This window comes from Macaca thibetana, chromosome 9, assembly GCF_024542745.1.
Source record: "Macaca thibetana thibetana isolate TM-01 chromosome 9, ASM2454274v1, whole genome shotgun sequence".
In the NCBI taxonomy this organism is placed as follows: domain Eukaryota; kingdom Metazoa; phylum Chordata; class Mammalia; order Primates; family Cercopithecidae; genus Macaca; species Macaca thibetana.
The window spans coordinates 21,436,242-21,448,584 of record NC_065586.1 but is presented as its reverse complement, the minus strand read 5'-3'; the positions used below and the strand labels follow the sequence as shown (position 1 = coordinate 21,448,584).

Genomic DNA, 12,343 nt, shown 5'->3' with positions numbered 1-12,343 from the left:
ATGTCATGGTAGATTAATAAATTGAACAAAATTAAAATAAAAAACTCATGCATGGTAAAAAAAAAATTTTTTTTAAAGCACAATATAAATAAAGACTAACCAGATGGGTAAAAATTAGTCCAATTCATATCAAAACAGCATAATAATATATGAGGGGCTCCTTATGAACACTCCAATAAATCAAACTAAAAAGATCAACAACTGTGGCTGGGCACGGTGGCTCACACCTGTAGTCCCACCAGTTTGGGAGGCCGAGGTGGGTGGATCCCATCTCTACTAAAAACAAAAAAATCAGCTGGGCATGGTGGCATGCACCCATAATCCCAGCTATTCAGGTGAGTGAGGCAGGAGAATTCCTTGAACGGGGGAGGCAGAGGCTGCAGTGAGCCAAGATCAAGCCACTGCACTCCAGCCTACGTGACAGAGGGAGACTGTCTCAAAAAACAAAGAAAAAGATCCACAACCAAGTCAAAAAGCAGACCAAAGAAGAGAAAAAACAAATTGCTCTTCAAACTATAAAAAGATGTGAACTTCACTAATATTAAGAGAAATGCAAAACTACTGCTTGGATATACAAACTTTTACCTGTTAGATTACCAAAGGTATGAAGAACAGCTCTTTTATTCATATATTGGTAAAACTGGGAACACATATTGGTAAAACTACAGGGCGAATAATTTTGGACTATCTATCAAAATTAACTGCAAAACTCCTTTGACCCAATGTTTCCACCTATGGAAATTAATAATCCTATTGTATACAAGCAATGTGACATATATACAAGAGTTAGTCATCAAAGTAGATCAAAAAGTGCATCAACACTGATTGATTAGATATTAGATAACATGGTTAAAAAGAAAAAAAAAGCTCTATACTGAAAACAAGATAAATTGTTCACGCCGGGTACAGTGGCTCACACATGTAATCTCAGCACTTTGGAAGGCCGAGGCAGTAGGATCACTTGAGGTCAGGAGGTCAACACCAGCCTGGCCAACATCGTGAAACCCCACCTCTACTAAAAATATAAAAATTAGCAGGGCGTGGTGGCACATACCTGCAATCCCAGCAACTTGGGAGGCTGAAGCAGGAGAATCACTTGAGCCCGAAAAATGGAGGTTGCAGTGAGCTGAGACTGCACCACTGCACTCCAGCCTGGGCAAATGAGCGAAGCTTCAAAAAAACAGAAAATCAAAGAAAAAAGAAAAGAAAAGTCTCAAAAAAAAATAAAAATAATAAGATAAATTGTTCAGTGAAAAAAATTAAGACGCAGAAGAGTATATAATATTAACCCATTTGTATAAAGATGGAGGGAGTAATTAAGTATTTGTCTATTCACATTTGAATATGCAAAAGAAACCTAGAAAGATATGCAAGAAAGTAGTAATTACATGGTAGCAGGAAAGCTATTGATAAACTGGGCAGATGGGGAACAGGAATAACAGGAAGAGTTTTCAATATATTTTTTAATTTTCTACAATCTGACCGTATAACATAGTCTGAAGATCCAACTGTAAAATATATATAGCTAACCAAAATCATTGTATTTTTACCTTTTATTTACTGATACCATTACTCTAATTTATGCCAAAACTACTTTAGAGGTGGCTACCCAAAATGGAGAAGAGTATAGTAACAGTAGCTAAACCTCTACTTTTTTTAGCTGCCTCATCATACATGCCATGGTCTAATAAACTCATGACTACACATTTCAGAATAGTACTGAGTTGTAGAAAAATATGATTTTTCTGACAAAGATAACTGAAAGTGGAGAAGAAAATGAGTAATACACAAGGGTCCATAGGAAAGTATGCCAAATTGTGATACAGAAGTCACCATTTCTTTTTTCTTTTCTTTTTTTTTTTTTTTTTTTGGACACAGGGTCTCACTCTCACCCATCCCAGGGACTGAAGTACAGTGGTGTGACCATGGCTCATTGCAGCCTCGACCTCCCAGGCTCAAGCCATCCTCCTGCTCAGCTTCCCAAGTAGCTGGAACTACAGGCACGTGCCACCATGTGTAACTAAGTCTTTTTATTTTTATTTTTTATATTTACTTTTGCAGAGACCAAGGTCTCCCTATGTTGCCCAGGCTGGTCTCAGACTCCTATGCTCCAGTGAGCCTCCTATCTTGGCCTCTCAAAGAGCTGGGATTACAGGTGTTGGGCAGCACACCCAGCATAAAAGTCAACATTTCTTTATATTCAAGCAACAAAGATCCTCAGAGTTAAATAAAATTAGCATTCACTAGAAACATCATCTGTCTAGAGATACACAAAAGAGAAAAAAAAGAATCTAAAACAACAGATTTTAGGTCTAACCACAACAACAAAAAAATGTGGCTCATTTAAAAAAAAATAAAAATTCCTAACATAAGAAACTATATCCATTTTAAAAAATAGGCTTTTTTTTTTTTTTGGAGACAGTCACCTTCTGCCATGCAGGCTAATGAGCAATGGTTCAATCTTGGCTCACTGCAACCTCTGCCCCCCGAGGTCAAGTGATTCTCCTGCTTCAGCCTCCCAAGTAGCTGGGACTACAGGCACGCACCACCACACCCAGCTAATTTTTCTATTTTTAGTAGAAACCAGGTTTCACCATGTTGGCCAGGCTGGTCTCGAGCTCGACCTCAGGTGATCTGCCTCCCTCGGCCTCCCAAAGTGCTGGGATTACAGGTGTGAGCCACTTCGTCCAGCCAAAAAAAATAAGAATTTTAATTAGAAGTATGTATTTAATAGATCATTCTGCATAAAACAGCCAATGCTTAAGTTTGTCCACAAAGTAGAAAACTTGTGGGTCAATACAGTAAGGATTCATAAATTATAGCCACTACTGTTAAAAATGAGTAGAAAGGCCGGGCGCGGTGGCTCACGCCTGTAATCCCAGCACTTTGGGAGGCCGAGGCGGGCGGATCACAAGGTCAGGAGATCGAGACCACGGTGAAACCCCGTCTCTACTAAAAATACAAAAAATTAGCCGGGCGCGGTGGCGGGCGCCTGTAGTCCCAGCTACTCAGGAGGCTGAGGCAGGAGAATGGCGTAAACCCAGGAGGCGGAGCTTGCAGTGAGCCGAGATCGCGCCACTGCACTCCAGCCTGGGCGACAGAGCGAGACTCCGTCTCAAAAAAAAAAAAAAAAAAAAAAAAAAAAAATGAGTAGAAAATGCTGTTTAATTTGATGAAATAAAATAAACTACCAGGTATCTGAAAATACTCCACTGCCCCAGTTTTCAGTAACATTTTTTTCAAGAAATCTCTGCACTTACCCCCATTATCTGTTCTTTTTAAAGCTCCATCCTTATGGGGACAAAGTTCACATCTCTATAAAAAAAAAAGAAACAGGTAATGAAGAAATATTTCAGATTATCCAAAATGTAGTAGCTTCCCTGCAACTTCAAAACTACTGAAAATGTGAGAGCAGCATTTGTACTATTTGTCCCCAAGAATATTTCAGAACATTCTTCACAAACAGTTGTTCTCGATGACATGTGATCTCCTTCAGAGGACAAGTAATTTTTTTAAAATACATTTTAACTTTTAAACTCCTGCCATGAGCCAGGCGCAGTGGCTCACGCCTGTAATCTTAGAACTTTGGGAGGCTGAGGCGGGCGGATTACCTAAGGTTGGGAGTTCGAGACCAGCCTGACCAACATGGAGAAACCACGTCTCTACTAAAAATAAAAAATTAGCCAGGCGTGGCGGCACATGCCTGTAATCCCAGCTACTGAGGAGGCTGAGGCAGGAGAAGTATTTGAACCTGGGAGGCGGAGGTTATGGTGAGCCAAGTCACGCCACTGCACTCCAGTCTGGGCAACAAGAGGGAAACTCCATCTAAAAGAAACAAAACAAACAAAAAAAACTCCTGCCACAGTTTTTTAAATCTTACATTAATAAAAACACAAAGATGCTGGGATCATTTACCTGGGGAGTGGGAGGAGAAACAAAAAGGTCCTCTCAACACAGGAATGGGGCAAGGCTTTTAATATCTGCCTGTTATCTGTTTACTTCCTGTCTTACGGTCAGCTAGGATGACTGCCGTCAAGTAGGTCTGGTTTCTCTTAAAGAGCCAAACTCAAGAATGTAGAATTTTAATTTAAGTGGCAAGAAATGATTTCATGTATGCTGATTTCCCTTCTGAAAGGAATTAGGCTAATCAGCTATTATTATTCAAAGACAATGGTACTCAAAATTTATTGTGGATCCCTCTCCCTCCCATGCTCAGAATTTAAAACCAAAAATAAATGTAGAGCCAGCACTACCACTTCTTACGAAACACAGTTAAGTTTCAATGGCATTGTCTTACTATGAAGAATATGTTCCTGAAAGTCACACTTGAGCATTATTTATACCCCACTTTGTTTCCAAAAGAGGTTTTGCAGCACACAATATAGTAATATAGGCCGGGCACAGTGGATCATACCTGTAATCCCAGCACTTTGGGAGGCTGAGGTAGGCAGATCGCTTGAGCCCAGGGGTTCAAGACCAGCCTGGGCAACATGGCAAAATCCCACCTCTACAAAAACACACACACACACACACACACACACACGAATTCGCTGGGTGTGGTGGTGGCGCACCTGTAGTAGAGCTACTCAGCAGGCTGAGGCGGGCAGATCAATTGAGCCCGGAAGGTCAAAGCTGCAGTGAGCCATGATTATGCCAATGCACTCCAGCCTGGGTTACAGAGTGGACCCTATCTCAAAAAAACAAACAAACAAAAAAAAAGTGTGTGTATAAATATATACACACACACATATATACCTATATGTGTATGTATGTAAAGATACACACACATTATATACATATATACACACACTTTATATATATACACACATATATACACACCCTACATATAAATATATATACACTTACATACATATACAAATTACAACAAAAAATTAGAGTAGAAAATTAAGTTGCAATAGTTTTAAAAGTACAGAAAGCATAAGCCAAAAAAGCCTACTGAGGCCGGGTGCAGTGCCTCACACATATAATTGCAGCACTTTGGGAGGCCAAAACAGAAGGACCACTTGAGGTCAGGAGTTCGAGACCAGCCTCAACAGCAAAGTGAGACTTCATCTCTACAAAAAATAATTAAGAAATAGAGCCTATTAGCCGGGCGCAGTGGCTCACACCTATAATCCCAGCACTTTGGGAAGTGGATCACGAGGTGAAGAGATCGAGATCATCCTGGTCAATGTGATGAAACCCCATTTCTACCAAAAATACAAAAAATTAGCTGGGTGTGGTGGCGTGTGCTTGTAGTCCCAGCTGAGGGAGGCTGAGGCAGGAGAATTGATTGAAACCGAAAGGCGGAGGTTGCAGTGAGCCGAGATTGTGCCACTGCACTCCGGCCTAGGCAACAAGAGCAAAACTCCACCTCAAAAAATAAATAAATAAAATAGAACCTATTGATAAAGTTTGGATATTTGTGCCTCCAAATCTCGTGTAAAAATTTAATCCCAATGCTGAAGGTGAAGCCTAGCAAAAGGTGTTTGGGTAATGGGGGCAGATCCCTCGTGAATGTCTTGGTGTTTTCCTTGTGGTAATGAGTGAGTTTCTTGCTGTTGTTAGTTCACGTGAGATCTGATTGGTAAAAAAAGCCTGCCATCTTGCTCCCTTCTCTCACCATGTGACACTCTTGGTCCCCATTCCCACTCCCCCATGAGTAAAAGTTTCCTCAGACCAAAGGTGTTGGTGGTATGCTTATACAGCCTACAGAACTGTGAACCAAATAAACCTCTTTTCTTTATATTAATAATCTACCCAGTTTCCAGTATTCCTTTAATCTAAAACAGACTAATACCGCTGTATTTCTTGCCTTTCAGTATTTCACTCTCCTGATTTTCCTATTACCTCTTTGGCAGCACCTTTCTGATCACCCTATCAAACCTTTAAATGGTGAAGTTCCTCAGTGCTCTGGCCTAAGATGTCTCACTATTTCACGTGAAACACTAGGCAATCTTATTCATTATCCAAATTTCCATTACCAATAAATTATAAAAGTAACAGTGACTCCCAAATTTTATCTATTTGTATCTGTCCTTAGGTTCAGGTATAAAACTCTATATACTACGTAAACACTTTATTTTATTTTATTTTGAGACGGAGTCTTGCTCTGTTGCCCAGGCTGGAGTGCAGTGGCTCGATCTCGGCTCACTGCAACCTCCACCTCCAGGGTTCAAGCAATTCTTCCGCCTCAGCCTCCCAAGGAGCTGGGATTACAGGTGTGTGCCACCATGTCCAACTAACTTTTTCTATTTTTAGTGGAGATGGGGTTTCGTCATGTTGCCCAGGTTAGTCTCAAACTCCTGGCCTCAAGTGATCCACCCACCTCAGCCTCCTAAGTGCTAGGATCACAGGAGTAAGCCACCGCACCCAGCCTACATAAGACACCTAAAACACTCCACAATTTATGACAAAACCGGCTCTTCCTGCTCTTTCCATATATTGGTAATGATATTTTCAATGACACATTGCTCATGTAAGACACCTAGTGGTCATAATCTTTGACCACTTCATACCTTACTCCCTAACCTCACTTTTAATCCATAACTGTATTGTGCCCTTCCTCTTCCTCAAAACTGGTGAGATGTGCCTATCTCTCTCCATCTCCACTATTACCCTACTTAAAGCCAGCATCACCTTTCATCAAGACCACTTCAGTCACCTTCTAAATGCAGTAATCCCTCAATTATCCATGGAAGAAACATTCTAAGAACCCCAGTGGATATCTGAAACAACAAATGGCACTAATAAGCACTTGATTCTGTTTTTTGCTATACATACTTACCTATAAAAAAGTTTAATTTATAAATTAGGCACAGTAACAGATTAACAACAATAATAAAATAGAACAGGCCGGGTGTAGTGGCTCATACCTATAATCCCAGGACTTTGGGAGGCCGAGGTGGGCAGATCACCTAAGGTCAGGAGTTCGAGACCAGTCTGGCCAACATGGTGAAACCCCATCTCTACTAAAAATACAAAAAAATTAGCTGAATGTGGTGGCACACACCTACAGTCCCAGCCAAGCAGGAGGCTAAGGCACAAAAATTGATTGAACCTAGGAGGTTGCAGTGAGCCAAGATCATGCCACTGCACTCTAGCCTGGGCAAAAGAGAGAGACTCCACCTCAAAAAATTTAAAAAAAAAAAAATTACAACAATCTACTACAAGAAAAGTTATGTGAATGTGGTCTCTCTTAAAATACAGTCTGCAGCCGGGCGCGGTGGCTCAAGCCTGTAATCCCAGCACTTTGGGAGGCCAAGACGGGCGGATCGCGAGGTCAGGAGATCGAGACCATCCTGGCTAACACGGTGAAACCCCGTCTCTACTGAAAAATACGAAAAACTAGCCGGGCGAGGTGGCGGGCGCCTGTAGTCCCAGCTACTCGGGAGGCTGAGGCAGGAGAATGGCGTGAACCCGGGAGGCGGAGCTTGCAGTGAGCTGAGATCCAGTCACTGCACTCCAGCCTGGGTGGCAGAGCGAGACTCCGTCTCAAAAAAAAATAAATAAATAAAATAAAATAAAATAAAATACAGTCTGCATAACAGCAGCAGCATATACAATGGTGGTTCCATGAGATTAAATGGAACTGAAAAACTCCTATTGCCTAGTGACGTAATGATGTAATAGCCATAGTAACATGACAGAGTAATTTTTAAAATAAATTTAGTGTACATTAAGTGTACAATGTTTATAAAGTCTACAGTAATTGTAGCAGTCCATTATCTCACTGCTATAAAGAACTACCCGAGACTGGGCAATTTATAAAGAAAAGAGGTTTAATTGACTCATAGTTCCACATGGCTGAGGAGGCCTCAGCAATCTTTCAATCATGGCGGGAGGGGAAGCAAGCATGTCTTATATAGCAGCAAGCAAAAGAAAGAGAATGTGTACATAGGAAAAAACTGCCACTTTCAAAACCATCAGATCTCAAGAGAATTCACTCACACTCATGAGAACAGGATGGCGGAAACTGCCCCGATTATCCAGTCACCTCCCTCCTTCAACACATAGGGATTACAATTCGAGATGAGATTTGGATGGGGATACACAGCTAAACCCTATCAGTAGTGTACAAAAATGTCAAAGGCTTTCACATTCACTTACCACTTACTCATTGACTCACCCAGAGCAACTTCTAGTCCTGCAAGCTTCATTCATGGTAAAGCCCTATACAAGTGCAATTTTTTTTTTTTAATCTTTCATACCATTATTTTAGCTGTACCTTTTCTATGTTTAAAAACACAAATACTTACCATTATGTTAAGTTGCTTACAGGATTCACTTATGAAATGTACAAGATTGCAACCTAGGAGCAATAGGCTATACCACGTAGCCTAGGTATGTACTAGGTTATACAATATAGCTTTAAGAACATTCTAAGATGATTGTGTAATGATGAAATCACCTAATGAGGTATTTCTAAGAACATACTTCCCTCCTACATTACACAACACATGATTCTACCTCACCGTACTCTACTCACCTATTTTCAGAGGGGTTGACCATGGTTAACTAACTAAGGGAAGCAAAACCGCAGATAATGGAAAATGACTGTAGTCTCCTAATATTCACTCTTAACCAACTATCACCAATCTGCAGAATGAACTTTTCACAAAACAATGAACTTCAGAAATGCAAATCCAAATATACCACTGCCCACTAAAAAACACTTCAAAAGGCTGGGCGTGATGGCTCAAGCCTGTAGTCCCGGCACTTTGGGAGGCTGAGGCAGGCAGATCATCAGGTCAAGAGATCGAGACCATCGTGGCCAACATGGTGAAAACCCATCTCTCCTAAAAATACAAAAATCATCTGGGTGTGGTGGAGCACCTGTAGTCCCAGCTACTCAGGAGACTGAGGCAGGAGAATTGTTTGAACCTGGGAGGCGGAGGCTGCAGTGAGCCGAAATCGCACCACTGTACTCCAGCCCGGTGACAGAGCGAGAATCCATCTCAAAAAAAACAAAACAAAACAATAAAAACACTCCAGTAGTTTTCCTGCATCATATAACCCTTTCCTATCTCCACAACCTTCCCTCTTTCCAACATTTCACGTTATGGGCAATGCTGGCTTTTTCTTCTTTCAATTCTATAAATTCTCCACAGCTCATTCCCACTTCAGAGGCTTTTAATGGATTGTTTTTACTCTAAATGGAATATTATCATTCACTACACCCTCTTCTGCGGCTGGATAACTTCTATTTATCCCGCAGGTCCTTGCTTAAAGTCACTTCATCAAAGACAATGTCTCTGAATCTCCAGATGAGGTTAGGTGACTTATTATGATTTACCTATGCTTTCCTTCTTGGGATGTATTACAATTACAATTAACTATGCAATTAACTCCTCCACTAGATTACAAGCTCCATGTTATGGCTATAGCTAGCCACTCCTAACATCAGACACAGTCTCCAGGCACAATAACTCAAGAACTACATGATGAAGGGATAAAGGGAACAAAATCACAAACATCCCATTGATGCTATAACCAAAAAGAAAAAAAGAAAAATTGAATTTTAAAAAATAGGCCAGGTGCGATGGCTCATGCCTGTAATTGCAGCACTCTGGGAGGCCAAGGCAGGCAGATGACATAAGGTCAGAAGTTCAAAACCAGCCTGGCGAACATGGCGAAACCCCATCACTACTAAAAATACAAAAATGAGGCCGGGCACCATGGCTCATACCTGTAATCTCAGCACTTTGGGAGGCCAAGGCAGGTGGATCACAAGAGATCAAGACCATCCTGGCCAACGTGATGAAACCCCATCTCTACAAAAAATACAAAAATTAGCTGGGCATGGTGGCACATGCCTGTAGTCCCAGCTACTCGGAAGGCTGAGGCAGGAGAATCACTTGAACCTGGGAGGTGGAGGTTGCAGTGAGCTGAGATCGCACCACTGCACTCCAGCCTGGCAACAGAGCAAGACTCCAGCTCCAAAAAACAAAAAATTTAGCCAGGCGTGGTGGCAGGCACCTGTAATCCCACCTACTCAGAAGGCTGAGCCACGAGAATCACTTGAACCTGGGAGACAGAGGTTGCAGTGAGCTGAGATCAAGCCACTGCACTCCAGCCTGGGCAACAGAGCAAGATTGTCATAAAAAAAAAAAAACAGTCAATATTCATTTTTATATGATTTCGATGACACCATAATCCTATTCTTTTGGAAGGCAATTAAGCAATATGAATCAAGAAAAAATCCAATTTAATTACTTCACTTCTAGAGAGCCAAAGCAAATAATGTAAGATACAGCATTTATAAATTACCTTTGTGTCTTTTATATCATTTATATACTTTACTTTCAAGACATGAATATGTATGTACAAAGATATTTTATATAACCATTTATAACCAAAAAACTTTTTTATAAAAGTCTGGCTGGCTGCAGTGGCACTCACTTGTAATCCCAGCACTTTGGGAGGCCGAAGTGGGTGGATCACTTGAGGTTAGGAGTTCAAGACCAGCCTAGGCAGCACGGTGAAATCTCATCTCTACTAAAAATACAAAAAATTAGCTGGACGTGGTGACACGAGCCTGTAGTCCAGCTATTCGGGAGGCTGAGATGGGAGGATCACTTCAGCCCAGGGGGTCGAGGTCACACCACAGAACTCAAGCCTGGGTGACAGAGTGAGATCTCATCTCAAAAAAAAAAAAAAAGCCTAACGGCATAACAACGATGTAACTAATACACTACTTACAAAGATTTTTAAACAAGTTAAAAAAGAGGGGGGAGGGGGGAGGGATTGCATTGGGAGTTATACCTGATGTAAATGACGAGTTGATGGGTGCAGCACACCAACATGGCACAAGTATACATATGTAACAAACCTGCACGTTATGCACATGTACCCTACAACTTAAAGTATAATAATAATAAATAAATTTAAAAAAAAAAAAAAAAAACAAGTTAAAAAAGATAATTCACTGGGCCAGGTGTGGTGGCTCATGCCTGTAATCCCAGCACTTTGGATGCTGAGGTGGGCGGATCACAAGGTCCAGAGATTGAGACCATCCTGGCTAACACAGTGAAACCCCGTCTCTACTAAAAATACGAAAAATTAGCTGGGCATGGAGGCGGGCACCTGCAGTTCCAGCTAATGGGGAGACTGAGGCAGGAGAATGGCATGAACCTAGAAGGCGGAGGTTGCAGTGAGCTGAAGATTGCGCCACTGCACTCCAGCCTGGGCAACAGAGCGAGACTATCTCAAAAAAAAAAAAAAAAAAAAAAAAACAAATTCACTGAACATTAAAAGAAAATATACAAAATAGGCTGGGCACAGTGGCTCACGCCTGTAATTCTAGCACTTTGGGAAGCCGAGGCAGGCAGATCATGAGGTCAGGAGTTCGAGACCAGCCTGGCCCACATAGTGAAACCCTGTCTCTTACTAAAAATACAAGAAACAAAAAAAATTAGCCGGGCATGGCGGTGTGCACCTGTAATTCCCAGCTACTCCAGAGGCTGAAACAGGAGAATTGCATGAACCCAGGAGGCAGGGGTTTCAGTGAGCCAAGATCACGCCACTGCATTCCAGTCCAGGTGACAGTGCAAGACTCCATCTCAAAAAAAAGAAAAGAAAATACACAAAATAGGCCAGGCGGGGTGGCTCATGTCTGTAATCCCAGCACTTCAGGAGGCCGAGGAGGGCGGATCATAAGGTCAGGAGATCGAGACCATCTTGGCTAACACGGTGAACCCCGTCTCTACCAAAAATACAAAAAAAAATTAGCCGGGTGTAGCGGCAGGTGCCTGTAGTCCCACCTACTCAGGAGGCTGCAGCAGGAGAATGGTGTGAACCCGGGAGACAGAGGTTGCAGTGAGCCAAGATCGCGCCACTGCACTCCAGCCTGGGTGACAGAGCGAGACTCTATCTCAAAAAAAAAAAAATTACATTAATAGGATTGTGGTAAGGATGGTAAGATTATAAATGATTTCTTTCCTCTATTCTAAACTATACCATTTCCGTTATAATGTGAAGTTTTATGGAAAAATGTCCCTAAATGCTAATTAAATCTGCCCACTGAAGATAAACCTATAATAAATAAAACAGGATGTCTCAGCAACAAAAAAAAAAAAAGAGAGAAAGACAGACACTATAAGCCGAGCATGGTAGCACCAGTCTGCAGTCCCAAATACTCAGAAGGCTGAGGCAGGAGGATCACTTGTGCCTGGGAGTTTGAGGCTGCAGTAATATAATCGCACCACTGCACTCCAGCCTGGGCAAAAGAGCAAGACTTGATCTCAAATTAAAAAAAAAATAAAAAAGAAAGAAAAAAATTTTTAAATACCAAAAATACAACATGTGAAGTGAAAATTTCACTAGGCAAGCTTCAAAACAACAA

At 41.5% G+C, this 12,343-nt stretch overlaps 1 protein-coding gene across 14 annotated transcripts in view; it reads right to left on the bottom strand.

Annotated features, from left to right (window-relative positions):
* The window catches only part of MLLT10 (MLLT10 histone lysine methyltransferase DOT1L cofactor), a 219,681-nt gene that overhangs the window by 158,260 nt on the left and 49,078 nt on the right, over nucleotides 1–12,343 (bottom strand). For 13 of the 14 annotated variants that reach the window (XR_007728788.1, XM_050804023.1, XM_050804025.1 and 10 more), the window contains one exon: nucleotides 3,261–3,315. The exons of the other annotated variant lie outside the window; for it this stretch is intronic. Coding sequence is in view for 10 of the 13 variants with exons in the window: in XM_050804023.1 (XP_050659980.1) it covers nucleotides 3,261–3,315 (55 nt within the window). In the remaining 3 variants the exon portion in view is untranslated. The remainder of the gene's footprint in view (nucleotides 1–3,260; nucleotides 3,316–12,343) is intronic. 14 annotated transcript variants of the gene reach the window in all.